Source organism: Megascapheus bottae, chromosome 1, assembly GCF_031878675.1.
Source record: "Megascapheus bottae isolate mThoBot1 chromosome 1, mThoBot2.hap1, whole genome shotgun sequence".
In the NCBI taxonomy this organism is placed as follows: domain Eukaryota; kingdom Metazoa; phylum Chordata; class Mammalia; order Rodentia; family Geomyidae; genus Megascapheus; species Megascapheus bottae.
In genome coordinates, this window is record NC_143509.1 from 14,943,844 (window position 1) to 14,956,072 (window position 12,229).

The 12,229-nt window shown below is 51.2% G+C and overlaps 1 protein-coding gene across 2 annotated transcripts in view; it reads left to right on the forward strand.

Annotated features, from left to right (window-relative positions):
* The first annotated feature begins 6,281 nt into the window (after positions 1-6,281).
* The window catches only part of Arhgef26 (Rho guanine nucleotide exchange factor 26), a 64,613-nt gene continuing 58,665 nt past the window's right edge, over positions 6,282-12,229 (forward strand). For both annotated transcript variants that reach the window (XR_016536452.1, XM_090337881.1), the window contains exons 1-4: positions 6,282-6,362; positions 6,724-7,707; positions 8,765-8,804; positions 11,695-11,840. Coding sequence is in view for 1 of the 2 variants with exons in the window: in XM_090337881.1 (XP_090194007.1) it covers positions 6,760-7,707; positions 8,765-8,804; positions 11,695-11,840 (1,134 nt within the window). In the remaining variant the exon portion in view is untranslated. The remainder of the gene's footprint in view (positions 6,363-6,723; positions 7,708-8,764; positions 8,805-11,694; positions 11,841-12,229) is intronic.

A 12,229-nucleotide genomic window follows, 5' to 3' on the forward strand; every position in this document is an offset into this window, starting at 1 on the left:
CGAAAGGGGGCACGATGGCAAGTTGAGCCAAGTGAGAGATACATGGAGGAAAGACTGAAAAACCAGAGAAACCTAAAAGGCACAAAGAAAAAGAAAAAGGAGGGACTGAAAGGCCAGGGAAAATATAGGCTGAAGTTGCTCACAGGGAAAAAGAAAAAGACAGGGAGGAAGACAAGGAGAAAGAGAGGGACAAAGAGAAAAAGAAAAAGAAAAAGGATGGTAAACAAGAGAAAGGGAAGCAATTACCTGCAAAAGTCAAAGAAGAAAAACTCAAAGACTGAAAAACCAGAGAAACCTGAAAGGCACAAAGAAAAAGAAAAAGGAGGGACTTCCTCAGGAGGTGTGGGTTTATTGGAGAGAAACATTCCTGACTTGATGAAGCTGCGTGGTGTCTCTGTTCGTGCTCCAGGGAAGGAAGGCTGAATGCGGGAGGACAGTGGAGTGGGCCCGCTCCTCTCGTGGCTCGTCCTGGTCGAGGCGTGTTGTTCCCCATCCCTTCTACTAGTTGAGAGGGACGGGGGACAAAGGACCCTGACAGATATGAACCACTGTCCTCAGCTCATCTTTGAGATGAGGATCTTGTGAATCTTTTTCCTGGGCTTGCCTCAAGTGAGGGCTTCCCTAATCTCTGTGGCCCTAGAAGACAAGATTACAATCATGAGCCCACAGTGTCTGGCCTGAACTTCATTCTGTCCTCCATTCGGCTTTCCCAGGAACCAACCTGGACCTCGTTCTGTGCTCCTCTGTTTAGCTTTCCCAGGAACCAGACGAGGAATGGGGCTTTCCTGTGCCCTGTGTCTCTGTGCTGCACACACCTGTGGCTGCACACTCAATTTCCAATGGGTTCTAAGAAACATGTCCTGTGTGTTTTAAGGCTAGTGGCCCTGAGGTGATCAAATTAATATATGCGATGCATATTTTACAAACCCTCATCTGCTCTGCCATAAAAAAGTTACTCCAAAATACAGTTGCCATGTGTAGTGAGCAGAAACCCAGCAATCTCCCCCCCTCAATGCTGAACTGGAGGGCAATATTTCCAGTGTGGCATATCTGGTGTACTGTACTCATGTACTGTATTTCATCTGCCAAGCCTACTCTGTAAACCACTGAGTGGTTGAATTCCACAGACCTCCTGTTCGACATGGCTTTGTCCTGAAACAAAATTCTAATTCCCCTTCCACAACCAGGCTTTGTGAGTACTGGGCAGTGTGAGATGCATTTCAAAGTGGTTGCTAGGTGGTAGATCTGCAGACAGGAAAACATTCTTCCAGCTCTGTTGGCAGTGCTGGACCTGAGCAGCTCGGTAGAGACCCCAGTACACAGGGTTTAGAAACACTGACTGCTGACATGTTTTCATTCTTCCAGTTTAAAATCTATGGCAAACCATAGTTCAAAGAACAAGTCTGAAAAGCTTTGTCTTCAGAGCCAAATGACAGCATACCTAGGTAAACATACAACCAAATAATCCTGGGACTTAATTTATTTCAGCATTTTTTTTTTCCTGCTAGAGTTCTGAGTTAGGTAAGACTGGATTTCTTCCAAAGAAATCTGGGCAGGAGAAGACTTGAAAAGACCGGCCTGATCTTAAGTATCCCCATGTGATTCCTGATACAATTTTACCTGGGAAATGGAATGCACACACCAGAATTTGCTTTATCTTGAGTTCGTTTGCAAATTCCAAAACCTTCACCCAAAAGGGACAGCAAGAAAACAATCTCTCTTTGTGGCCTCTTTGTTCACATTACTTACCTGGTTTCATAAAACAGGAATTGTGATTCTGCACACAAAATAACCAAAGCTGGCTGTTTTGTTCAGCCAGAAAAAGTAGACAGAAAGCAGGAACTCTGAGAAATGACCACTCACAGCAAGACTGAGCCTCTGATCTAACTTCCCCAGGATGGAGTGGGACCAGATCTAGAAGCTCCTGCAGCAATTTACCATTGGCCGGCTATAGTTAACATGGATGTAACAGAACTAGGCTGCCCTTTTGTTTTCTACTGGTCCTAGGGCTTGAACTCAGGGCCTGGGAGCTGAACTTTTGTGCTCAAGGCTAGTGCTCTACCACTTGAGCCACATCTCCACTTTCTGCATTTTTGGTAGTTGATTAGAGATGAGAATCTTTCAGCCCAGCCCAGGCTGGCTTGAACTGCAATCCTTACATCCCAGCCTTTTGAGTAGGTAGGAATATAGGTGTGACCACTGGTGCCCTCATTTGACTGAAGAAAAATGGCAGTTTCACAGGTTCTTAGTACAGGTTTACTGTATGTTTACCTATGCTTGTCTGCATCCACCATAAATCTGTAAATTTATGTAACACAATAAACTTAAGGGCTGGATCTTCCACAGGAACAAGGAAGGAAATAGAGACTGGGTGTGAGAGAGAATCATAACTTTTGTTTTGCCTCTTTTTACCAAATCATTCATTAAAATTTGTACAGCAAACACAACACAAACCAAAACCACAAGGAAATAACTACTGAAAGAACTGAGGCTTCTATTCCAACCGCATATACCATGAGCTCAGACTAGAGACAAATGAAAAAAGTCACTGCTCAAAGCTAGGTAATCCAAAGAACTCCAGAACAGCTCTGAAGAGTTTTCTCTACACTAGCATTGTGGTTTATTACCACTCTAAATAGTCTTCACCACCTCAAAGCTGAGCCATTCTCCTTGATCCTAGGCTGGCTGACAGGCTTGCTTCTCTGTGCACAGATGAGGAGGTGGAAAGCAACTATTCCTCATATCAGGTCTTAGGACCTCCCTTAGGCTCACCGCAAAGAGTCCTCTGGGCCATTGTCCAGGAGTGCTGACCCTTTTCTCCTTATAAGCTTTTTTTTTCTTTACCCTGGAGTTAGAAATGACAGAATTTTATTCTATTTGCTATTCCAAGCAAGGGGAATATTCACTCAAATTTGGCAGTTACCTGGCCAAGTTTTTTCCAGACCCTGCTTCATTCCTTAGTTCTGTGTTTTGTTTTTCTGGGCCATGAGACCAACCACATCTAAATTAGTCTAATCTGTACCAGTACTCCCCCACCGTGCTGGCAAGGAGGGACCATATTGGTGGTTGAGGAATCTGGGGGTCTTCCGGGTCACATGACTTGTCCTCATCACCACAGCTGGAAAGCCAACACAAACGGCAACCCACTTCCAGACTTCCTGACAAATGTCTTCAGTGCTGAATTAAAGCTGCTTCTTTCTTTCCACCATTCCGGCTTCTGCCCCATCTTCTCCTCTTTCACTGCCATTGAGAGGCTGTTCTGCTTTCTGAGTGTTTCTCTCCAGGCTCCTGCCTGGTGGAGTCCCTGTCCACCACAGGTGAAGGTGGTCACTGCTGGCCAGCGCCACTCAGCACTGGGCTCGCTTTCCACCAGGATGCTGACCCACTGGGAGGCGTCCCTGACCACAGCTGCCGCCCAAGGCTGTTCTTTCCTCAGTTCCACCGAGAGCCTCTGCATTCTTCACCAGGGGCGGGAAGCCGCCCAGGGCTGGACACCCATGCGGAGTGGAGGAAGTGTGGATCCTAACAGGATTCCTGACGGTGACTTGTTCCATCCTTGGGCTCTTGGGCCCCTCTTCCTTCCTGGACGTCCCCCCTCCCTTCCCGATGGTAAGTCTGACTGCTACCATCTGGTGAAAAATCTGAGAAATGGAGAGAGGAGCCTCCACCTGCTGATATGACATTTTCAAGTATCATAAGTACAGTTGAAAAGTGGGCCCAGCGTGGTATGGCAGCCGTAGTGTTGAGGCAGCCCGAGGCCACAGCTTCCTGGCCTCACCTGTACAATAAAGACAGGAGTTCTCACCACATAAGGTGGTGGATGATTTAATATATCTGAGCAGGGCTTAAATCCTCAAAAATGTTTCTAAAAAAATACTGTATCATGTATATTACTATTATAAGTGTTACTGGAAATTTCCTCTTATACACTCGTGTGTGTGTGTGTGTGTGTGCAATGAGAGCTAGTCAATTCCAAAACTTCTTCCTCAACTACCTTTCTAGATTCTTCTTTGTCATTTTGATGTACCACTTCACTGTCTCAGGAATCAAGGGATACAATCTCATCCAGCATATTGAAGATCTAAAGACCAGAGAACTGTGAGCCCAATCTGGGGCCTCTGGCTGCCTCTGACCAGGCAAAGCCTCAGCTCCCTACAGACCAGGCAGGGCCTCTCACCAGGCAAGGCTGATGCTCACTGAGGCTGCCTCAGAGGACCCAGAAACTCCCACTGAGAAAATGCTAAACCAGCCTACAGAACCGAAGTTACAAAGTTAATTTAAAACCAAAAGTAATAAGTGTCACTGGCTTGTTTCACAATAAAACAAAACTAACTAAAAGATCATTTTTACTCTGATGTCCACAGGTAGAAATGCTAGCATGCTGATAAAAATTGATGATCTAAGCATTTAGTACATACACGGAAGTGTTTTCATGATTGCAAATAACTAGAAAATTCAAAGAACATGAGTATAATGTGTTTCAAGGCAGGTCTTTCACTGGTTGACTATTTTTGAAATTATACACAATGAATTATGTATTAGTGTCACTGATTTTTTTTGGAAGGGGGGCTTGAACTCAGGGCTTGGCCATTGTCCCTGAGCTTCTTTTGTCAAGTCTAGTGCTCTATCACTTGGGTCTACTTTCTGCTTATTTGGTAGTTCAGTGTAGAAAATAGTCCCACAGACTGCCTTGGCTGGCATCCCCTGGCTTAGATATCACTATTTTCGATGTTTATATTCCTTATCTTGGCTCATTAACTAGTCCCCTACCATAAGTTTTTAAGTTTTTAAAATGAGGAAGGTGCTCTGCCACTTGATCCATATTCCCTGCCCTTTTTGTTTGTTTTGACTGCTCACATTGAGAATGTTTTTAGTATCACTGTATCTCTGTGAGGGAGACTGGTGTCTTCTCTTAAATATTTTTCTCAGGCTGTTAATAGTTCATCTGTTATCTTTTCCTTATTAATTTTTGAATAAAATAATTAACATTTGTTACTGTAATATAAATTTTAACATGTTTTCATTTAAGCCAGGCACAGTAATCCTAACTACACAGGAAGCTGAGATCTGAGGATCATGGTTCAAAGCCAGCCAGGATACTAAAGAACGTGAGACTCTTACTAACAATCAACCACTAGAAAAGGGGAAGTGGGGCTGTGGCTTCAGGGGTAGGCAAATAGCCTTGAACTGAAGAGCTCAGGGACAAAGCCCAGGCCCAGAGTTCAAGCCCCACAACTGACACACACATAAAAGTTCCATTTAAGAAATATTCTTAAAGTTTTATGGATTCATGTGTTTTTCGCCAATGCAGAAAAATGATGCTTTTCAAACGATCAATTCATGTCCATGTTTTTCCTTTTTTCTGAGGAGCAAGGCTGACTGTTGGTTGGGTGTAGCAGCCCAGGGCGTTGTTACACACTCATCCTAGGAAGTCCCTACGGGCCCTGGGTGCCCTGGGAAAGCCACTTCCCGAAGTTCCAGTGCTGAATTGTCGCACAGACTCTCCTGCCCAGGCTGGCTTTGAACCGCCATTCTTGGAGCCCCCTGAGGAGCCAGGGCGGCGGGGGCGAGCTGAGAAGGGGGAGAGCTCGGGGTGGAGCCAGGCAGGCAGGAAGGTCCGTGAGACTCGGGGCGGCGCCCCGCCGGAGGTCAGGGCCCAGGGCGCACGCCCGCGCGATCCGAGCGGAGGAGCCCGTCACGGGCGCCACGACGAAAGGAAAGGGCGGTGGAAGCCCACCCGGCCTGTCAGCCCGACGGGGCCTTCATCCCTGCGGAACGGCTGTGCCCGGTGCGGGCGCGGGACCACCCGCTCCTCCCTCCGCGCCGCCTCCCAGGGCCCCCGCCTCTGTAGGCACCGCGGGGGCCGCCCGGTCGCAGGTTCGGCGTTGGGGTCTCCTCGCTTCGGGGCACGTGCGGTCACCAGCCCCACGCTCCTTCCCGTGCGGGGCGTGGTCACAACTCTGCCTCGGCCAGTCGCAGCTGCTGCCACCAGCTCGAGGTCATCTGCTGACCCCGGGTCTGCCAGGTTCCCGTGCACGCGAGGGGGGGGTCTGGACCGAGGCGAGGGGGCGGGGCCTGGGCAAGGGGCGGGAACCGAGCGGGTCCAGGGGACGGGGGGTGGGGGGGAGGAGGAGGGCAGGAACCGCACGGCTCCTCCCAGGGGCGGGGCCTGGTCTAGGGGCGGGAACCGCGCGGCCCTTGCCAGGGGCGGGGCCTGACATGGGGGCGGGGCCTGGTCTAGGGGCGGGACCAGCGCCGCGGGCGGCGGCAGAGCGCTCCGGAGTTGCGCGGCTGGCGGTTCCCGACCACAGCCACCCACGGGCGGTGGACCATCCTCCGCCGGGGTCTACTCGTCCTGAGGGGTAACTCGGCCTGGGGCGCGGGCAGCTGGGGCGCCGCCGGCGGGATGGCGGAGGGGAGCGTCCCGCGGCCGTCGTGTTGAGGAGGCAGGGCTCGTCCAGGGTTTCCGGGCGGGACGGTGGAGGGCCGTGCGGCACGGGTGGTCCCCGGGCGCGGGGGTTCGCGGCGGGGTCGGATCGCCCGCCTGGGCAGTGCCTGCGTTTCTCCCGGCCCTCGCGGTGTGAGACGCGCAGTTAGCAGCTGAGTCGCGTCGTGGCGAGCCACCGGGTTCTGAGCGGGGCCCGCGGGACGCGCTGGGGTCTGGGGTTCGGAGCCGGGGTCCGGGGCTCGGGGTTCTAGGACGTCTCTCTCCGCGCGGCGCAGGCGGCTTTGGTGCCGGGCTTACTCCGAGACCGCACCATGGACGCCGAGGGCGGCGTGGAGGCCCGGAGTCCCGGCTCGGCGCCGCTGTGGCGAAGACGGGCGACCCCCGGGCCGCAGCTGCTGAGCTGGAGCCGGCCGCGGCCGCGGTCCTACCAGAGCGCCGGCGGGCTGCTGGTCACCGACTTCCCGCTGGAGGACCTGGGGGCGCCGGGCTCGGCGCAGGCTCCCGGAGCGGAGGGGACGGAGGACGGGCCGGGCCGCGGGGCGGTACACCGGAGCCCCCAGCTGTTGAGCGCCCCGCGCGGCGCGCCGCGCCCGACGAGCTCCCCGGAGCACAGAGCCGCCTCTCCCCGGCCCCGCCGGCCCCAAGCCTCCCCAGCTTCCCACGCGAGCCTCCCCGCGAGCGGCGCGGTGACCCCGCGGACGCCGGGGCAAGGCCGCACCGGGGTGACGGCTGACAGCCGCGCTTCGCCACACCACGGCCGTGGCTCGGGCGCGCAGGACCCGGGCCGGGGGTCCCGCAGCCCCGGCCCCGCGCCCCCGCGGCGGTCTGGGGAAGCTGACTCGCTGCCCCCCGCCCCGGGCCCGCCCCGGGAGAAGCCGTCGGTGGTGCTGAGCACGAACAGCCCGGTCGCCCTCAAGGTGGGGAAGCAGCAGATCATCCCCAAGAACCTGGCCTCGGAGACCAGGGTCAGCAAGCCCAGCGGCCCGGGTGTGGAGCCTCACAAGAGGGTCCTCAAGGTGCGCAGCCTGGTGGAGGGGCTCGGGGCACCCGCCGGGGACGAGGGCGAGGCGGACCAGGACGCGGACGGCCCAGGCTCTCTGCGCAGGGGCCTGCGCTCCACCTCCTACCGCAGGGCCGTGGTCAGCGGCTTTGACTTCGACAGCCCCACCAGCTCCAAGAAGAAGAATAGGATGTCCCAGCCTCTGCTGAAGGCCGTGGTGGAGGACCGCGAGAGGTTCTCTAGCCTGGGGAGGATAAAGGTGAGAGCCGGCAGGCCGGTAGGGTCTCTCTGGCTATCTGGTGCAGGTGAAGGGACAGGAGGAGGAGGCGGCAGCGGTGGTAGTCGTTGTGATGGTGCTAGCAGCAGCAGGTGGCCTCAAGCAGCTTTCCTGGGGCGCTGTTTGTCCTGTCTACATGTCTAGTCTGGGCCTCTAGTAGAGGCCAGCACAGCTCAGTGCAATGCAACTTTATGGAAAGAAGCAAAGTTTCTGCCATTTCACTTTTAAAGTATAATTTGGGGGACCAAAGCCTCCCTGCTGCAGGTTTAAGAATTGGCTGCAGACTCGTTTTTGATTCTGAGAGCAGAAGGGTGGGGTCCAGCCTGCATCCCTCTGTGGTCATGCTGCCCTGTGGTGTCTCACCGTCCAGTGGGGGCCAGCTGGGTTTCTTTGCGGCTCGTGGCTTTCTGAATGGTGCCATGCCTGCTGTGGCCCAGCACTTGTGCTCACTTCAATGCTGAAGAGTAGGAAAATCGGGTGGTGAGTGAGGGGCATGGGCTCTGCTGCCTTCCTCTGGGGACCACAGATTTGGCCCCTGCACACCAGGCCACCACACACCCTGGCCACCACACACAGATCTGGACACATCAGATCTGCCAACAGTGTGTCAGCAGACACACTTTTTCTTAGTTAATCCGAGACCTGGAAGCAGTCGATATAGATGTCACATGGACAGCACACAAGTAAGTCTGTTTAATTTTAGAGCCCAGGGTCTGAAAAGATATCATATAACCTTTGTGTTTTCCCCAAGTTTTCCAGTACAGCAAAGCTCAACTTCACAGCAGGGCCAGGCCTCCAGTGGGGAGACGGCTAGGTCCTGCCATTTGCGAGTTGTTGGTTGATTTTGACAGTGTGGGGACACTAGGTGTCCTGAGAACAGGCAACACCAGGCATCCTTGCAGTGCGCTTTTGAAAATCAGTTGAATGCTACAGCACAAAAGTTAACTTGCAAAAATTCTATTTTATGTTGGCTCATCATATATTGTTTTTCTTTTGTTCTTTTATTTTTTATTTATTTTTTGCTTTTCTTGTCTCGTAGAAAAAAATGCTGAAAGGACAAGGAACATTTGATGGGGAAGGTAAGCATTTAATTTTCCAGACTTTTACTGTGGCTTTACTGTGGAATGTCAATTAGTAGTAGAAATCCTGCTGCAGGAAAAAACATACAAGATGAATGATATGCTCAAGTTCTCAGCTTCTGTACTGCAAAGCTGTGTAATGAAGCTAATTCTTTTCCTAGTAATAATCAGCAATGTATATGATTAATGGCATTTTTCTATATGTTAGTAACGCTTTCAGAAAATGTCCATCCACATTTCCTTCAAAAAATCAGAAAAAGAGCAAGTGGCACTTTTTTAAAGTTAAAAATTCTGAAGTTGGTATTTAGATCTCAAGGTCTGCTTTCTTAGGGCTCATCTCCTTTGATTTGATATTCCCTTCCCCATATTTCCAGGTTTTATTTTCATTGATCACTTCCTGTTTCCTTACTGAGTTTCAGCTTTGGGGAAATAGGGTTCTCCTGGCTGATGAAAACATCTTAGGAAGCATTTGTTACCTCTATAGTATTCTTTATGAAGGCTTTGGAGAACAAAGGCAGCTTCCACCAGGTGTTAGAAACCTAATCAGATTAGTGGGCTTTCTGTAAATAGATGGGTGAAGTATCACCTGGAGGCCTGTAGGAGCAGAGCCCCCTGTGACCCTCCTGGGGCTAAAGGGCCTGGGGTTAAACAGGGAATTTACTTTCCATTGTGCTTTGAAATGCTGGTGTTTTAAAAGCTTGGAAGAAAGAGGAAAGCTGTGCCCTTGGAGCAGGAAAGCTAATGTGAGACCATAGAGTTACAAACTGTATAATCTGTATAATGATGGCAAACAACTCCTGGCTTTGTCAATGTAGCATTTAAAGATGACTAATTCAGGGAGTTTGACCTAGTGGTAGAGTTTGGCCTAGCCTTGAAAAAACCCAAGGACAGTGCTCAGACCCTGAGTTCAAGCCCTGGGACTGGCAAAAATCGAAAACAAAACAAAGATGACTGAAATTCATTCCTTGTACCACTCTCAGCACTGACAGTTGCTATATGAAATCTAGACCAGTATTTTAGCTAGCTGAGGTAAACTCATGGCCCAGATCTTATCGCCAAGGGAACTGGAACACGGGTAATCAAAGAATGGGAAATACCCAGACAGTCCTTTTTCACAGATGGGTCCATGGAGAAAGCAGAATTCTTAGAAGTTCATGGCTGACAAGGGCAAGCCAGGAAGCAGCATGGACAGCAGGAAGGACCTGTTCCAATCCCTGTCCTAAGGATGGGTCACCCATCTGCTTCTGCTCATCAGAAGACTGGCACTGAGCAAAGACCTTCAAAGGCTGAAGGGAAACTCCAGCCTACCAGCCTGGTTTTCACATGCAGGGCAGTTGGAGAACAGTGAAGCCTTGCATGGACTCTAGCATTGCTTTGGACAACTGAAGACAGTTGGTGACAGAGGAGCAAATGGGAAAGCATTGCAAGCTCCCCAAATTCCAAACCAAATTAATTCCCTTCCCCAGTCAACCTGACTTTCCCCAGTCTCCTACTTTCTAATTGTGGGACCTGAAGGGCCGTGCTTGCTGCCTCCCTCTTCTCACTACCCCTATGCCTCTAGGTCCAGTTTCCATCAGTTGTCTGTCATTGGCATCCAGCAGCATCCTGATTACTCTCATAGGTACTCAGTGCTTTGCTCTCCGGTCTATGCAGATCTTTTCTTCCAGTGTACTCAGCTGTCAGGGTAAGGTAACAAGCATGACCCTGTGAAAGAAGCTCAGTCCTTTTGTCCTTGGGGTGAAATCCAGTTCTTCCACATGGGAAGAACAATCCTGGTTCGTCTCAAAACCCTCCTTACACTGTGGAGCCTCCATATACCTCAGAGCTGCAGCACCCCAACCTCCCTTCCTGAGAGCTTCCCTCTGGCTTCCCGGTTTGTGCACTCCCTTTCCCTTTCTCTATCTCTGCTGCTGGTTGACTTTCTTCTGAGATTTTCCTCATAGACCCTCTCTGACCCCAGGCGAGGTAACCTAGTCTCCCCCCCCCCCCCCCCCCCCGCCCCAGCCTGTTCTGGGGCATAGGTTTATAAACCCTCCCGTACCTGGTGGTGTGTTTATGTGAGGTTGCCATGCCTCCAATGGCTAGAGCAAAGATCAAGGCCCTTTCCATGGTGTGGAGGCAAGCTCCAATGTGGCCTGCCCTCCCTCACAGTCCCCTGTGTCCCTCATGGCACGCTGTCCACGCTGGCTGCCCTGATGATCTGTACGCACAACCTACCAAGCAAACTCTGCCATAGGGCCTTTGTGCCTGTTGCTGGCTCTGGGGAGGTGCTCGTTCCTTGCTTTGCTTGACTTCCACTCGTTCTGTGTCATGTCTTAAATGGCATTGTGTGAGGCCATCCAAACCACCCTTCTGAGCATCTGCATGTTCCAGCCCTTTCCACCCCCGCCAGGACAGATAGCCACACCTAAAACACCACAAAAGTTATTGTTTGCCGCATGAAGATCAAGATTTTTTTTCCCTCAAGATTTTTGTTGTTCCTTGTATTTCCAGCATGTAGTAGTGGCTGGCACATAGAGGCATTCTGTGAATGTGTCCTTTTCACTGCAACCTTGGCTCTAGAGAGCCTGGGAGGTATCTTCCTCCCTTCTGTCAGCCCGGGACGTGGTGTCTCTACTGCTGAACAGATCTAAGAGTGGAGGGGCCTGGAGGAGGAACGGCAGCAGTAGACCTGAACAAAGTAACTATGGAGGCCAGAGGCCCTGCAGGAGCAATGGGCACAGAGATAGGGCCTTCTCAACTGGGATATCTTATATCATTCTTCAGTGATATCTCTGACTCTTCTTCTATTGCTCATTAAAGCAGAGGCCAACATGTGGACATGAGGGTTTAGAACAAGTTGTCTAATGACTGGAGTAATTGATGACACGAATGGCTTGTTTTCTTGCAGAAAATGCAGTCCTGTATCAAAACTACAAGGAAAAGGCTCTTGACATTGACTCTGATGAAGAGTCAGAGCCGAGGGAACAGAAATCAGAAGGGAAAATCGTGATCCACCACAGACCTCTGAGATCTACCTGGAGTCAGCTCTCTGCAGTGAGTGAATACTTACTTAGCTGTGGATAGTTTCTGGGTGTTCATTTATAAGTATTCCTTCTCTGTATCTGATTCCCTCCCCTCCCCTCCCCTCCTCTTTTGCTCAAGGCTAGCGCTCCACCACTTGATCCACAGCTCTACTTCCAGGTTTTTGGTAGTTAATTAGAGTCTCATGGACTTTCTTTCCTGCCTGGATTGGCTTTGAACTGCCGTCCTCAGATCTCAAGAGCTACCATGCCTAGCTTATCTGATTTTCTATTTTCATCTGTGGGAGCAAAAGACCACGTTGTGGGAATTAGGCCTGATTGTGGCCTATCAATCCTGAAACCCTAAGGAGAAAGCCTCTTTATGTTGAAATGTTTCTCAAATCTCTGCAGACACCAATATGA